At 35.6% G+C, this 12,185-nt stretch overlaps 1 protein-coding gene across 5 annotated transcripts in view; it reads right to left on the bottom strand.

Moving 5' to 3' along the window:
- Positions 1-12,185, bottom strand: part of CDKAL1 (CDK5 regulatory subunit associated protein 1-like 1) — a 428,699-nt gene that overhangs the window by 222,533 nt on the left and 193,981 nt on the right. For all 5 annotated transcript variants that reach the window (XM_014941103.1, XM_014941106.1, XM_014941102.1 and 2 more), the window contains one exon: positions 10,914-11,017. In XM_014941103.1, the coding sequence (XP_014796589.1) occupies positions 10,914-11,017 (104 nt within the window). The remainder of the gene's footprint in view (positions 1-10,913; positions 11,018-12,185) is intronic.

Raw genomic sequence — 12,185 nt, 5'->3', positions numbered from 1 at the left:
TGGTGGTGGTGGTGAGAGCTCCTCCCCAGATGAATGACCATTCCTTTTTACTGCACTGTCTTTCTTCCAATCTTATACTAAGTAATGATCTTTCCTCTGTCATCCCCTACAAGACCCTGGACAATATTTTGGTTGTAAATATGGTGAACAACTGCTTATTACTTCCCCATCCCTGGAGGGGTTCAAGGCCAGGCTGGATGGAGTTTTAACCAACCTGCTCTAGTGGGAGGTGTCCCTGCCCATGGCAGCGGGGTTTGGAACTCGATGATCTTTAAGGTCCCTTCCAACCTGAACCATTCTATGATTCTGTGATTATCTTGAATGCAACCATGTATTATTCTTCTGTATTTCTCTTCAGTTGTTTACATCGCAACATCATAAAACCATTGGGGCCACCTTTTTTATTTTTTTTAAAGGTACACAGTACTTAAACAGTAGAATCCCAATTATACAAACCTTAAACAGTGCCTAAGTGCTTTTCCTCACAAGAGAAGGGCCCAGATGAAGTTTTGCAGGTTACACTGCACACTTGCAAGATCTAGTGTATCTAGCGTGATTCATTTGTGTCCTAAATGTGTCATGGATAAGATTATTTGGCAAATTAACTATTATGGCATGTTTGTTATATGAAGCTGCAACATGGACAAGTAAGCTGATTGACTGGACTAAGACCTCTACCAATCCCAGAAGGCAGCATTAACACATGGAGCAAAAGAGAAAGAGGTTTCCCTTCCTCATCTCTGATGCTATGTCAGCAGACCTGGCAACAAGGAAAAAACCAACAAACCTACAATGCATGAAATCAGCCTAAGGTGTGGAGTATGCCCACAAAACCAGCCAAAATCTACTAAGTTTCCACAAAACCCACTTGAACCAAGTGCTAAAGTAAACAAAACAAAAACCAGAACAACAAAAAAACCCAAAAGGGTGACCTGAGGCAAAGTATCTACCACACTAACGTGTGAATGCCTCCATAACCTCTCAGTAAGAAAAGTTTTTCTTGTTTCTAAAGTTGTCTGGAATAACATCTTTTCCATAATGTAATTCTTGCAAATAGTTAGATGATTTTAACTAGAAGTATCAATTAAAGTTTGACAGAGTTATACAGAAATTGAAGCAAGATTATATAACTGAAAGTTCTTGGCAACTATGAAATCAGAAGATGCCATGATCTACACCCTTAATGAAAATATTCACAACATTTTAAACTAAATCTGAGCCTTCTGCTAATTCATAGCATTTCTGTGAAAAACAGTGGCATGTTGTGAATCCCAGAATCCTTTGTAGCCACAGGGCACAAAGACGATCAGTATGTTTAATATTTTGATGGCAATATCAAGCATACCACATGTGCACTGCAGAGTGATCAGCCTTTGGCAAAAAAACCTAAAACCCACCAAATTTATTCTGCATGAGTCTATCACCTATGCAGCACTTTCAATAGAGGTTTGAAGGTTTCCGACAGCAGTGGACTGACTATTTCTAGTACATATATTAGTACATACATTAGTATTTCTAATACACCACAAAGCACAAGGATGGCTACATGGTGTTTACATCCGTCAGTTCACATCTAGCCATCCCAGGAGGAGACTTCAACTCTAACTGCAAAAGAACAATAAAATCAAGAAAACCAAAGTGAAAACATGCAGAGAAGCTATGATTTTTCTAAATGTAATAATTTTTAATAAAATAAAGGAGTTTATTATTATTTTTAACAAAATAAGAAGCACATAGATATATTTTAACACTAATCAAAGGTCATAATGAAATGAACTGAGGAAAATTACTAAAGCTAGGTGCAGGAATACATGGAACTAGAAACTCAGTCACCATACAGCAAACAGAAATGCAAATATACTGTCATCTTTCAAGACTAATGAGAAAATACAAAAGAAAAACTTTTAAAAAAGTTGTAAATAGAAGGTGCATTATTGTGAGTATACATCTGAAATGGGGGGAAACTCACTGCTGTAATGCAGTTTTGAAAAATTCTGAAAGGAAGCGAAGGAGAAACACCTCTGCTCAGACCAGGAGAAAAACTTCAGCTCAATCATCCAATGGAATATGTATGACTTTCTGTCTTGAACCAAACTTGCCTAAAAGCTTCTGTAACTATGCACTAGAATTAATGGAACTAGCACAGATCTCTACTCAGGTGTTCTAATGGATAAGTTCAGAATATAGTAAGCTCCTTTAATGACTGACTTCTTCCTAAAAGCTTTCTGGACAGGGGGCAATCCTGTCAACAGACAGACCTTTTATGCAACCAGAGACACTCAAGACAACAGAAACTACGTTAACATATTGGTTAACTTGACAGTATAAAAGAAACACATACCAAAAATATGATAGGGAATTTCTTTCGGAGCCAAGAGGAAAGCTCAATGAACTTCTAATTATTTTTTTACTCAAATGAAGCTTGAAAATATCTACAGTAGTGTAATTTACTACTGAAAAGGCAACTTTTTATCCTTTTAAATATCTCTTTTGCTTTATGATGTTAGTTATGTGTGTTTAAATATCTGTTACACAGCAGTTTTTACATACCTAAAGACATTGCTTCTAATCACTACTGATGAAATATAATTATACCTTTTTCTTTCATGATTATTAGAAAAGATAATATGGGGCCATGAAAAGCCAGTTCATTACTCTATCCCATAGAAATGACAGGCTGGTACCAAAATATTTATCTTGGCCTACGTATTCTGTGCATTAGCAAAGTCAGCAGAAAGGCATAAGGCAGAAAAGACAATACAGAAAGAATTTTAATAACAACAACAAAAACCTAGCTCTTTAGCTACAGCCAAAAAGCACAAAAGAACGAAGAGAAGTTGTTTATCAAATGGTCTCAAATACAGCAGCCCAAGCTCCCTGGAATGCAACTTGAAATTATACTGCAGGAACAATATTAGAATAAAGCCCACTTTTCCTAGAAGTCAGTAGAACAGCTGATAGAAGAGGTTTATCTTAGAAAAACACTGTCACTCTTCTCCTTCCCTCCAAAATAAATAAATAAATAAAGGAAGAAAGATACAAGAAAACTCTATGCATAGCAAAGCTGGGTATGAACCAAGTTTGTGTGTGATATGGAACAGTGCTCTCCCAAAAGATTCAACTGGAAAGGATTTTAAAAATGGAATGGGGGTTGGGTTTGGGTTTTTTTAAGGCCAAGGAGTGTTTCTTAGACATGATTTCTATATAAGATTTTCCTGTCTTACATATTATGATCTGGACATCACAAAATTTTGATTCCATAAATCAGAAAATACAGAGGCAAAAGCATTTGGAAAAGAAGACTCAAGCATTACCTTATACAATGCTAAATGGAACACATTTAGCTTTCTCTCTAACCTTTGCTGTTGAATTCAATGTATTCCTGTCAAAAATTCAGCATTTTGAGAATCTGATATTTTGATAGAAAATAATTCCATAAGAAAGCTTAAAACCAATTATAATTGGCATGGACTTCATATTCTTACAAGGTCATTCTTGCTGAGAAAAGAGAGTAACTCAAAGCCAGTATATGTTACACCATCAATATACCATTTTTGTGTTAGATATTAAGTATGGGGGTTTTTCCTTCTGAGGTTTTTATAGGGTAATGTATAGTGTGATTTAAGTAAGGGAGAACTCAAGAAACAGCAAACCATCAGCAGATTCTATGCTTCTTCTTTATGTTTACCTTACAAGAGAACGTTGTTTGGCTTTTGCAACCCTTTTTGGGGATATTTACCATGTACTAATATTCATTTTCTCACTCTCAAGCTTTCTTTAGAGTGGTTAAAGAAGTAAAACGAGAACAAGATATGGTTTGCATTTTCTGGTGCAATCTGCCTTTATCTTTGCTTCCATTTAGCTATAAAGGACACAGCATGAAAAAGTGCCTTAAACTCAACTTTCTTCATCTTATGCTCAATTTTTTGTTATGCTGCCCCGGGCAATGACTAGTAAATAATACTAAAAATTTTGCTTTTCTAAAGCTTTTTTTTTTGCTGAACAGAAACAGAAACTTGCCAAACTTGAGCTCACAGCTTTTGGGGAACAAGCATAATTTCTGTATTGAAACCATCAAACTTTCAAAAGGAAATAAAATTTTAAAAATTTAACCAAATTTCAAAATCATGGAATATTTCACATAGACTGAGTGTGAAATGTTTCAGCAGTTTCTACAGTAAACCATTCCCTTAAAAAAAAAATAAAAATATATACATAAAAGTCACCCCATTCACAAGTGCTATATTTGGTTTCAGAACCAACCTATATTTTGGAAGCCAAGGGATACCTTGCAAACCAAACAAAACATTTAAATTGATCTAAATATTTAATTCAATCCAGAATGAAACAAACCCTTTTATTCTGAGAACATCTAAGCAAACATATTTTAGTTCTATACAAAGCAGATTTCCCAATCTTGCCAAATGACCACTGAATTTCAAAAAAAAAGCCCAAACAACAAAACAACACTTCTAGAAGACATAGCCATCTAATTCAATTGATTCTAATTGATTAGTTGTCTGCCATTGACATGATATAGTTTGGTTCTTCTTGGTATTTAACAATATATATAATAAAGAGGTTTTCTTCCCCTTTCCCACACAAAGCACACTCCAATCTATCCTTTTAACAGTCATAGTCTTTGACTATATGTTTGACCCATACAGCACAGACTCAATTTCAAGGAGTTTCCACAAATGTTCAAGCATAACTCTAACAGAAAATAATTAGTAGCCACAAAATAAATATCAAGTATAATTTTTCACACTGGCAAGATTTGAGCTTATATGAACCATGGAAAACCAGTTCCCAGGTACCAATAGGTAACAGTGCACTTTTTTTTTTTTTAATGTAACTTGTTATCCAACAGGTTTCTCAACAGACTCTTCATCACATCTCTGGTATGGAAGAAGAGTTAGGTTTCTTCTGGGACTCTTGCAGAAATTGGTGAATAAAATTTAGGACAAAGAAGCACAAGAAAATGCTTGACTTCTGATAATGCTGCTAGGCTGAAGAGGAAAACTATCACTGTGGGTATAATAGATATGCATACTTATTTGACAGAACATTTACACTAGGACAGCAAAAATATTAGTAAGCAAGGGATTAAGATCAGTTAAGAAAGCTTTCCTGGAGCATGCTTAAGATCATTAACAAAGGCCGTACTGAAACCACCAGGACACCTTATTCACTCCTGGGTCTTTGTCCAGGCTCCGAGTATTTATGTCACATCAAGGTGAGACCTGCACTTACAAGTACTCTCTCTACAGTTTCAGTTTCTTCCCTAGAAAGACCCCGAGTACACAGCCCAGGTCTCCATCTGGGAGCATCCCTCAGCACATTCAAAGACCAAATCCACTACCAAGAAGACATAGCCTAAGCATCCTAATTTGGTACTGCTTCTGCCAACTCACGGGAATAAAAACATTGCCAATACTTAAAATCTGTCCTTTCATGAATGGCAGTTACTTTGAACACACACAGAGAGCAAGCTTCCTGGTAGTGATGAAGGAAGAAACCCAATTACCAATGAACAAAGCAGGAGGTCTTGACAGCACCTCATCAGAACTACTAAAACCAGAGATCCTTAGCAAAGCTTGCAGTGATCTGAAAAGCTCTGGAAACCAGTCACATTATATAAAAATCAATCCTTATCATTATACATAAACATCTGCTTACAGTAATACTTGTAGAGAGAGAGAAATATTTGACATTAATCTCCTTTAAAATCTCAACACTTCAAGATCTACAAGATTAGGGATAATTGCTAAAGATGGCTAATGAAAGACAAGACTCAGAATCTTCATTTAGATAGCTCCTCTGCTTTGAAATGCTACACTTTGTCCAAGATTTCCTAAACAGAAGTGTTATTCAGAATTCAACACCATGCATGCCAGTGAACCATCATGCAAATCATGGAATAAAAATAAATTATATTTTGCCACTGCAATTATTCATGCAGAAGCAATTGTTCCACATAGCTTGAGGATACAAGAACAACGTTTCCCAACAGGACTCAACTTTCATTTGAGCTCCCTCATTGCTACCATAAAACAAGCTAATATAGTAGCAATTATACAGTGTATATTTTAATAGCAGTATATTCCCTGCCTTCTGCAACAGGCATGCAATGCTAAAAAAGTATAATTTTGTACTGGTGCATGTAGAAGATCTTCATTCTAGTTTAGAATTAAATAACAGCTAATTTCATAAAACTATTTATATTTTTAACTTAGCTTGCTGAAGCAGCAAAAATTGTCGGCAATATAAAGCACTATGTTGGCCCAGAAAGTCTCTCACAATATGTAGCATTTACGAATCACCAGGTAGCATTATCAGTTATATGTCTTTTTATGGTCACTAAAAACATATTTTAAAAAAAACTTAAACAAATTTCCATTTAAAGTCTTGCAATTTAGCCAAAGCTATCCCAGGACACCACTCCACTCAACAGTCGAAGCACAGGCTTGCTTAACTTCTGTATGTCCTTGGAAACCTGTTCATCAATGGCAGCTACCCCAGCCTTCCCCTTCATAGACTAAGCAAAACCACATTGTTTAACGTGAAGTAGCTTTGGAAGGGAAGAAAGAGCTCTCTCATAACTGCCAAGGTGATTCCCTAAAATACAGCACTGAACATGATACAGCAAATTTTGAGAAAAACATACTACTAAATTGATGACACAATGAAAGTGCTGTACTATCAGCCGGAGAAAACCTCTTTGCATAAACACCCTCACAGTGGACTGTTGTTCTCTACTCAAAGACCACTTTACTATATTTCCCAATACTTTTACTTGCTGTCTTATACAAGTGTGCTATATTGTGGGATTCGACAAGGCTGTCCATGTAAAAAAATAAATAAATGACACAACTACTTACTAAAAGTTGAAATTTACAGAAAAAAAACATTAAAGTTAAAAAAGGGAAAACCTCAATAGTCTACTTTCAACTTCATACAGATTATTTCGCTACAGAAATTTTGTGAATTATTGAAGTTGATGTCAGTCATAACTTTGAAACTACTTTGGAGGTCAGAGAGACCTGAATCCATACATAGCATATGAACAAACTCCATTTCAGTACACCTTAACACTTAGTCCAATGCATAGGAAAGTATGAAGCATGTACTAGAAACCTGCAACACACTGAGTTTCTGTGGACATTATGTTGAATTTAAGAAACTAAAATAAAATACGAAAAGAAAAAAAGTCTATTTCAGAGGTTGGAAGAGTCCAGTATACAGGCTGATACCTGTCCAGTCATGCTCATTTCAGCCATCTAGTTTTAATCAGTTGATTTAAATCAAGTTTATGCTTATACAAATCATCTGAACATGCATGTAAATTACCGCAGCTTTGTTATCTGCTGTCATCTAGTTACCACTCTCAGCAGAATATTAAATTTTGCTTTTACAGAGCTGACCAAAAAGAAAGGTTTGAACCCTAAAAATAAATGCCTACTTACCTACATGAAGTATGCAAAACTCTCAAAAACCAGCAGGTAAATAAAGTAACAGAGCTAAATTTTGACTAAAAAGCCTAAGAGTTTCAAAGATCTGAAGTCATCTTGGAGACAAACATCAGAGACTGATGCGTGTGAGGCACCACTTTACAGCTGCTGTCACACAGATATCATATTATCATGTATCATTTTATTAGCAGTCCCAGACTGGTCCACTGACTACTTGAAATGGGTTGCAGCCGAGTAACACAGCGTATACTACAGCTTGGACATACTTCCTACATGAAGACATCCTACCCAGAGGCTGCAGTACAGAAGCTCCTGAAGAGAAATTCTTCAGTGCTGAAGGTAAATTCTTCATTGTTATGGTGGTGAGACACTGGAATAGGTTGCCCAGAGAAGCTGTGGATGCCCCATCCCTGGAGACTGGATGGGACTTTGAGCAACCTGGTCTAGTGGGAGGTGTCCCTGCCCATGGCAGGGGGGTTAGAACTCATGATCTTTAAGGTCCCTTTCCATTCTATGATTCTATGAAACTGGGAGTATTTGATCCCAACACTACAGCCTGTTTTGGCAACATACTGCTGCTAGAAATACTGTTTCTAGATGTCAACTGCAATCTTGTCACAATATGATCACCTGAGTAAAGCATTTTAGAGAGCTTTTTTGTGCTGAAATGTAAGGAACTGTAACAAAACATCCTCAAATACAGGTCTTTTAATCCATTTTCAGTGTGTTCCACAATTGAAATATTCCACCTTTGGGGCCTATCAAGTTGTGTACTGTTAGAATATATACATACAAAACACTGCAAATTACTCCAGTCTCCTTTTTCTTAGATGACTTGCTCATGGAGTTATATAAAATCATCACACACTGTTTTGCTGCTGTTCTTCTAAGACACCTCAGCTCTCCCATGAACAATTCCAAAGTGGAAAAACTTTTCATCACACATCTGTACCTCTCTGTATTTTTCACTACAGCTTCAGCAACACATCTTCCGAGAAAACAGAAGCGATTGTTGAAGAGATTGTGGCTCAGCAGCACAGCAAGAACTTTAATAATGACTTTGAATTGCTTAAGTCTTTCACTAGATTGATGAACTTTCTGCAGCCCAGCTGCAGCAAGCTGGCAGTAATAAATTCTCCATACACTGCAAACTAAGTATCTGACTATCTCATGTTCGTTCCTAAGCATGTGAAAGCTGGAGGCAAAGCCTGACATTTGACAACTCAGTACTTGCTTCTTTCCTCATGTCCTCTAACAAAGGTACCAGTGTAAGGCCAAACAAGAATAGAACTCCCTGGAGATTCCTGCTGTGAGACACGTCATAGGATTTCTTCAAGAAATTTCAAAACAATAGCTTAAGGGCAAGTTTTTCCATTAGAAATCAAGTTATTTTGAAAGCGTCAATATTTATAATAATGGCCACAGTACAACAGATGAATTGAATTACTGAGTTTTTCAAGCCAAATGTACAATACTTGGAGTTCAAAATACTTGACAAAATTTCACGTTTACTGTTTGCAAAGACAAACAAAACCCAAAAGTTTTTTTTCCAGTTATATCAAGCAAATATATCTTTATGTTAATTTTATGTGGACTTTATGGCACATAAATACAACTGCAACAGGACATACAAGTTTGAATTTTTTGTGAATAGTTAACCTAAGTAAGACCATAATTCTGACTGTAATACCCATATCTTCTCTTTGTCATATTCCCTCGCTGAATTCTTCAAAGTTTCTTTAGAAGATTTCAACAGCTTTATACTGCTATCAGAATAACACTATTCTAATGCTACTAATAATATAAAAGTACTTCAGAGTTATACCTGGATGAAATGAAAGGAATGTTGTGTTCCTTTTCCACTTACACATCTTGCTGTCACCAGGGATTTATCTGTGTCTGGTAATTACAGCATAATGATAACCATAACCATCAAATGGCAGCTTTTCTCTTACCCAGTGACTACTTACCAATTTCAAAATCATCTGTCTTGTACTACTGAAAATTTTTAGCTTTCTGAAACAGGTTTCGTGAATCGCTTCTCCACCAAAACAAGCAGTGTATTTATACATCTTGTATTTCAGTTACTGAACATTTCATAATATGCATACAGGTTTTAGAAACTTGTCCTACTAAAACAAGAAACAACAGGATTCCTGCCTATCGTAACAGCCAATCCAGTTCATAGCAACAACAGCATTAATTGTACAAACTTAAACGGTAGGAGAAATTTTGTGACAATTATAAACAAGCTTCATGGAAGAAAAGAGAGGGGCTTGGCTTTTAACAAAAGCAAAAGAACAAGACATTTAAAATCTTCAGTGAGAACTTTTTGTATGGACAATGTAGAACATAGAATTTGTGAACGTGGGCTTTGATTAGAGAAAAAGGATTCTTCCTTGCACACTACTGATATGAACAGCCACAAGTTCATCACTGACCTAAATAAGGTTCATTATGGATCCCTAAACAAGGATGGTTTTAAATACGTGTTGAATGACTGGAGACCTACTTCTTACTAGAACAGTTGTTTTTCTCAAAGCCATAAGTGAAACCCAATGCACATACTATTTGTACATGCACAGAGCATGTGACATCATATGTTGTATTTATTGCTCTACTTATGATTCAAATTATTTGATACAAAGATGCAAGAAGATGCTATACCTGAATTACCTCAGTATTTTTTAAATACACTTTTAATCCTTCAATATGGCACACAAACACAAAATAACACAACACCTGTGCCTTCACAGAGATTGCATCAGAAATTAATACTGGCATTATTTGGAAATTTGCATTTTTGAAACACAAGCAAAATTTAAATATAAAGAACAAATATTAAGGTACAATAAAGCTGTCATAGCTACCAGATATACAAAAGTTTTAGGCAGATAACAGTACTGCAGGAAAAACTTTCGGTATTTGGTTGGATCCATGTGAGATTACAAATATTCTTAAAAGCTGATAAGGTTTGTATGGCTCTCAAACATCCCAGAACTCCTCCAGGAAATCCATTACCAGAAAAAGCAATGTATCCTTAAACAGGGTTTCAAGAACCCTAGGGAAGTTAATGAAATTTAATTTTATTTTTTGAGTGAAAAAAAAATATCATCTTCACTTTAAGAAAGCAGAGACAGAGTAAAATGACCAAAAATTACAGTTTCCCCATCATCACACCAAAATGCTTACATGGAACTTCATTTGAGCAAGCCAAAAACCAAAATTAAATACTCCTTATGGTAGGTCTACATTTTGTAAACAGTGCAGTGGCGCAAAACATAATGAAAGTATGGCTTTCTATGGCAAAGGCAGCACCACACACAGTTACAGACTATTAAAAACGTCAATTACTGCAATTAAGAGCCATACTGCATCATGATCAATAAGATCTGGTACACTTCAGAGGATGACTTTTATTGTAGGGATAAAACTCCTTACCTTGAAAAGACTGCTTGGCTCTGTCCACTAGTTCTTCAATGGGATAACTTGCTAGATCTCCTCTGGCATGCTTAGTTTTGCAGTAGGTACATGCATTGAGACACCTGTTTAGAAAACAAATGTACTCAATTTCTAGCCACAAAAGTCTTCATATGCACAGCTATATATTTTAAGTACATCTGGAAAAATGAGCTTTTATATTCACAACCAGAAAAAAGTCGTATCCTGTTTTAAATATAATAAAGTAGTGTGGAAAGTGTTTTGTCTTCCTACCTTCTTAAAGTACCTTTCACATCTATATAAAAAGTTGAAAAAATGATCAGTGGAAAACACATACAAAAGCCAGGAGTAAGAATTTACATATTTTTAGAAAGCTGTAATAGGGTTAGTAGTTGTTCATTATTGAAGATGAGTCTCCAAGCTTCCAATCCCAGTATTACATAAAAAATCCAACCTGAACAAGGAAATAAAGAAAAAAAGTCCTGAAAGACTAAAAGCAGATTTTAAAAATAGTGTGTATTCTTGAAAACACATTTGACTTAATTATTCCTTCTTTCATTTGGCTTGTATAAACAAAACAAATAAGATAATGAGGACAGAATCACCAACTAGAAAAACAGCTTGGCACAAAAGATTGGGAAGCTCATGAAAAACTCCTGTAAGAAAGAGAAGAAATTATGAGAATGCTTTTCATTTACCTGACAATGTAGCAAAGGCAGACTAATTCAAAGTAAGAGGATGAAAAAACCAAAACAAACAAAATCTCTCAACTCGTATGTTTTCCATGGATTAGCATTTGAATCTTGGTAGTGCCATGAATATATTATGCAGAATGTTTAAAGGAGTTTGTTGAAAATTTTTTCCCTCCCCCCTTTTTATGCCAATACGGCCCTACAGCCTTCTATATGTTAAAGCGTGTAAAACTCTAAAACACCTATAAAACCAAAAAAAGCCAATTCTAAATATTCTTGAAAATAAGACCTGGGCTACCTGAAAAAAATATAGGAAGAGTAGTTTTTCTCTGGTACTGCAATAAACTCGGTCACAAAGAGAGAATGGAAAGATGCAGCAAGAAGCGGGAAGAAAGAATGGTAAACTATTCCCCAAATATTCACATTATTATGTGGGATTGTTTCTAAGAGCTTTATTACTATGGTCTTTAAGTACAACTTCAGGGGGCCTGTTGATTTATTTTGGTCGATGAGCTGAAAGCTGGGATTTGATGGCAGACTTTTTTTTTTTTCAAGTTTTGCTGCGCCAATTAACTTACTT

Source organism: Calidris pugnax, unplaced genomic scaffold (genome assembly GCF_001431845.1).
Source record: "Calidris pugnax isolate Ruff unplaced genomic scaffold, ASM143184v1 scaffold8, whole genome shotgun sequence".
In the NCBI taxonomy this organism is placed as follows: Eukaryota; Metazoa; Chordata; class Aves; order Charadriiformes; family Scolopacidae; genus Calidris; species Calidris pugnax.
The sequence above is the reverse complement of the archived record's forward strand: the minus strand, read 5'-3'. Positions and strand labels throughout refer to the sequence as shown.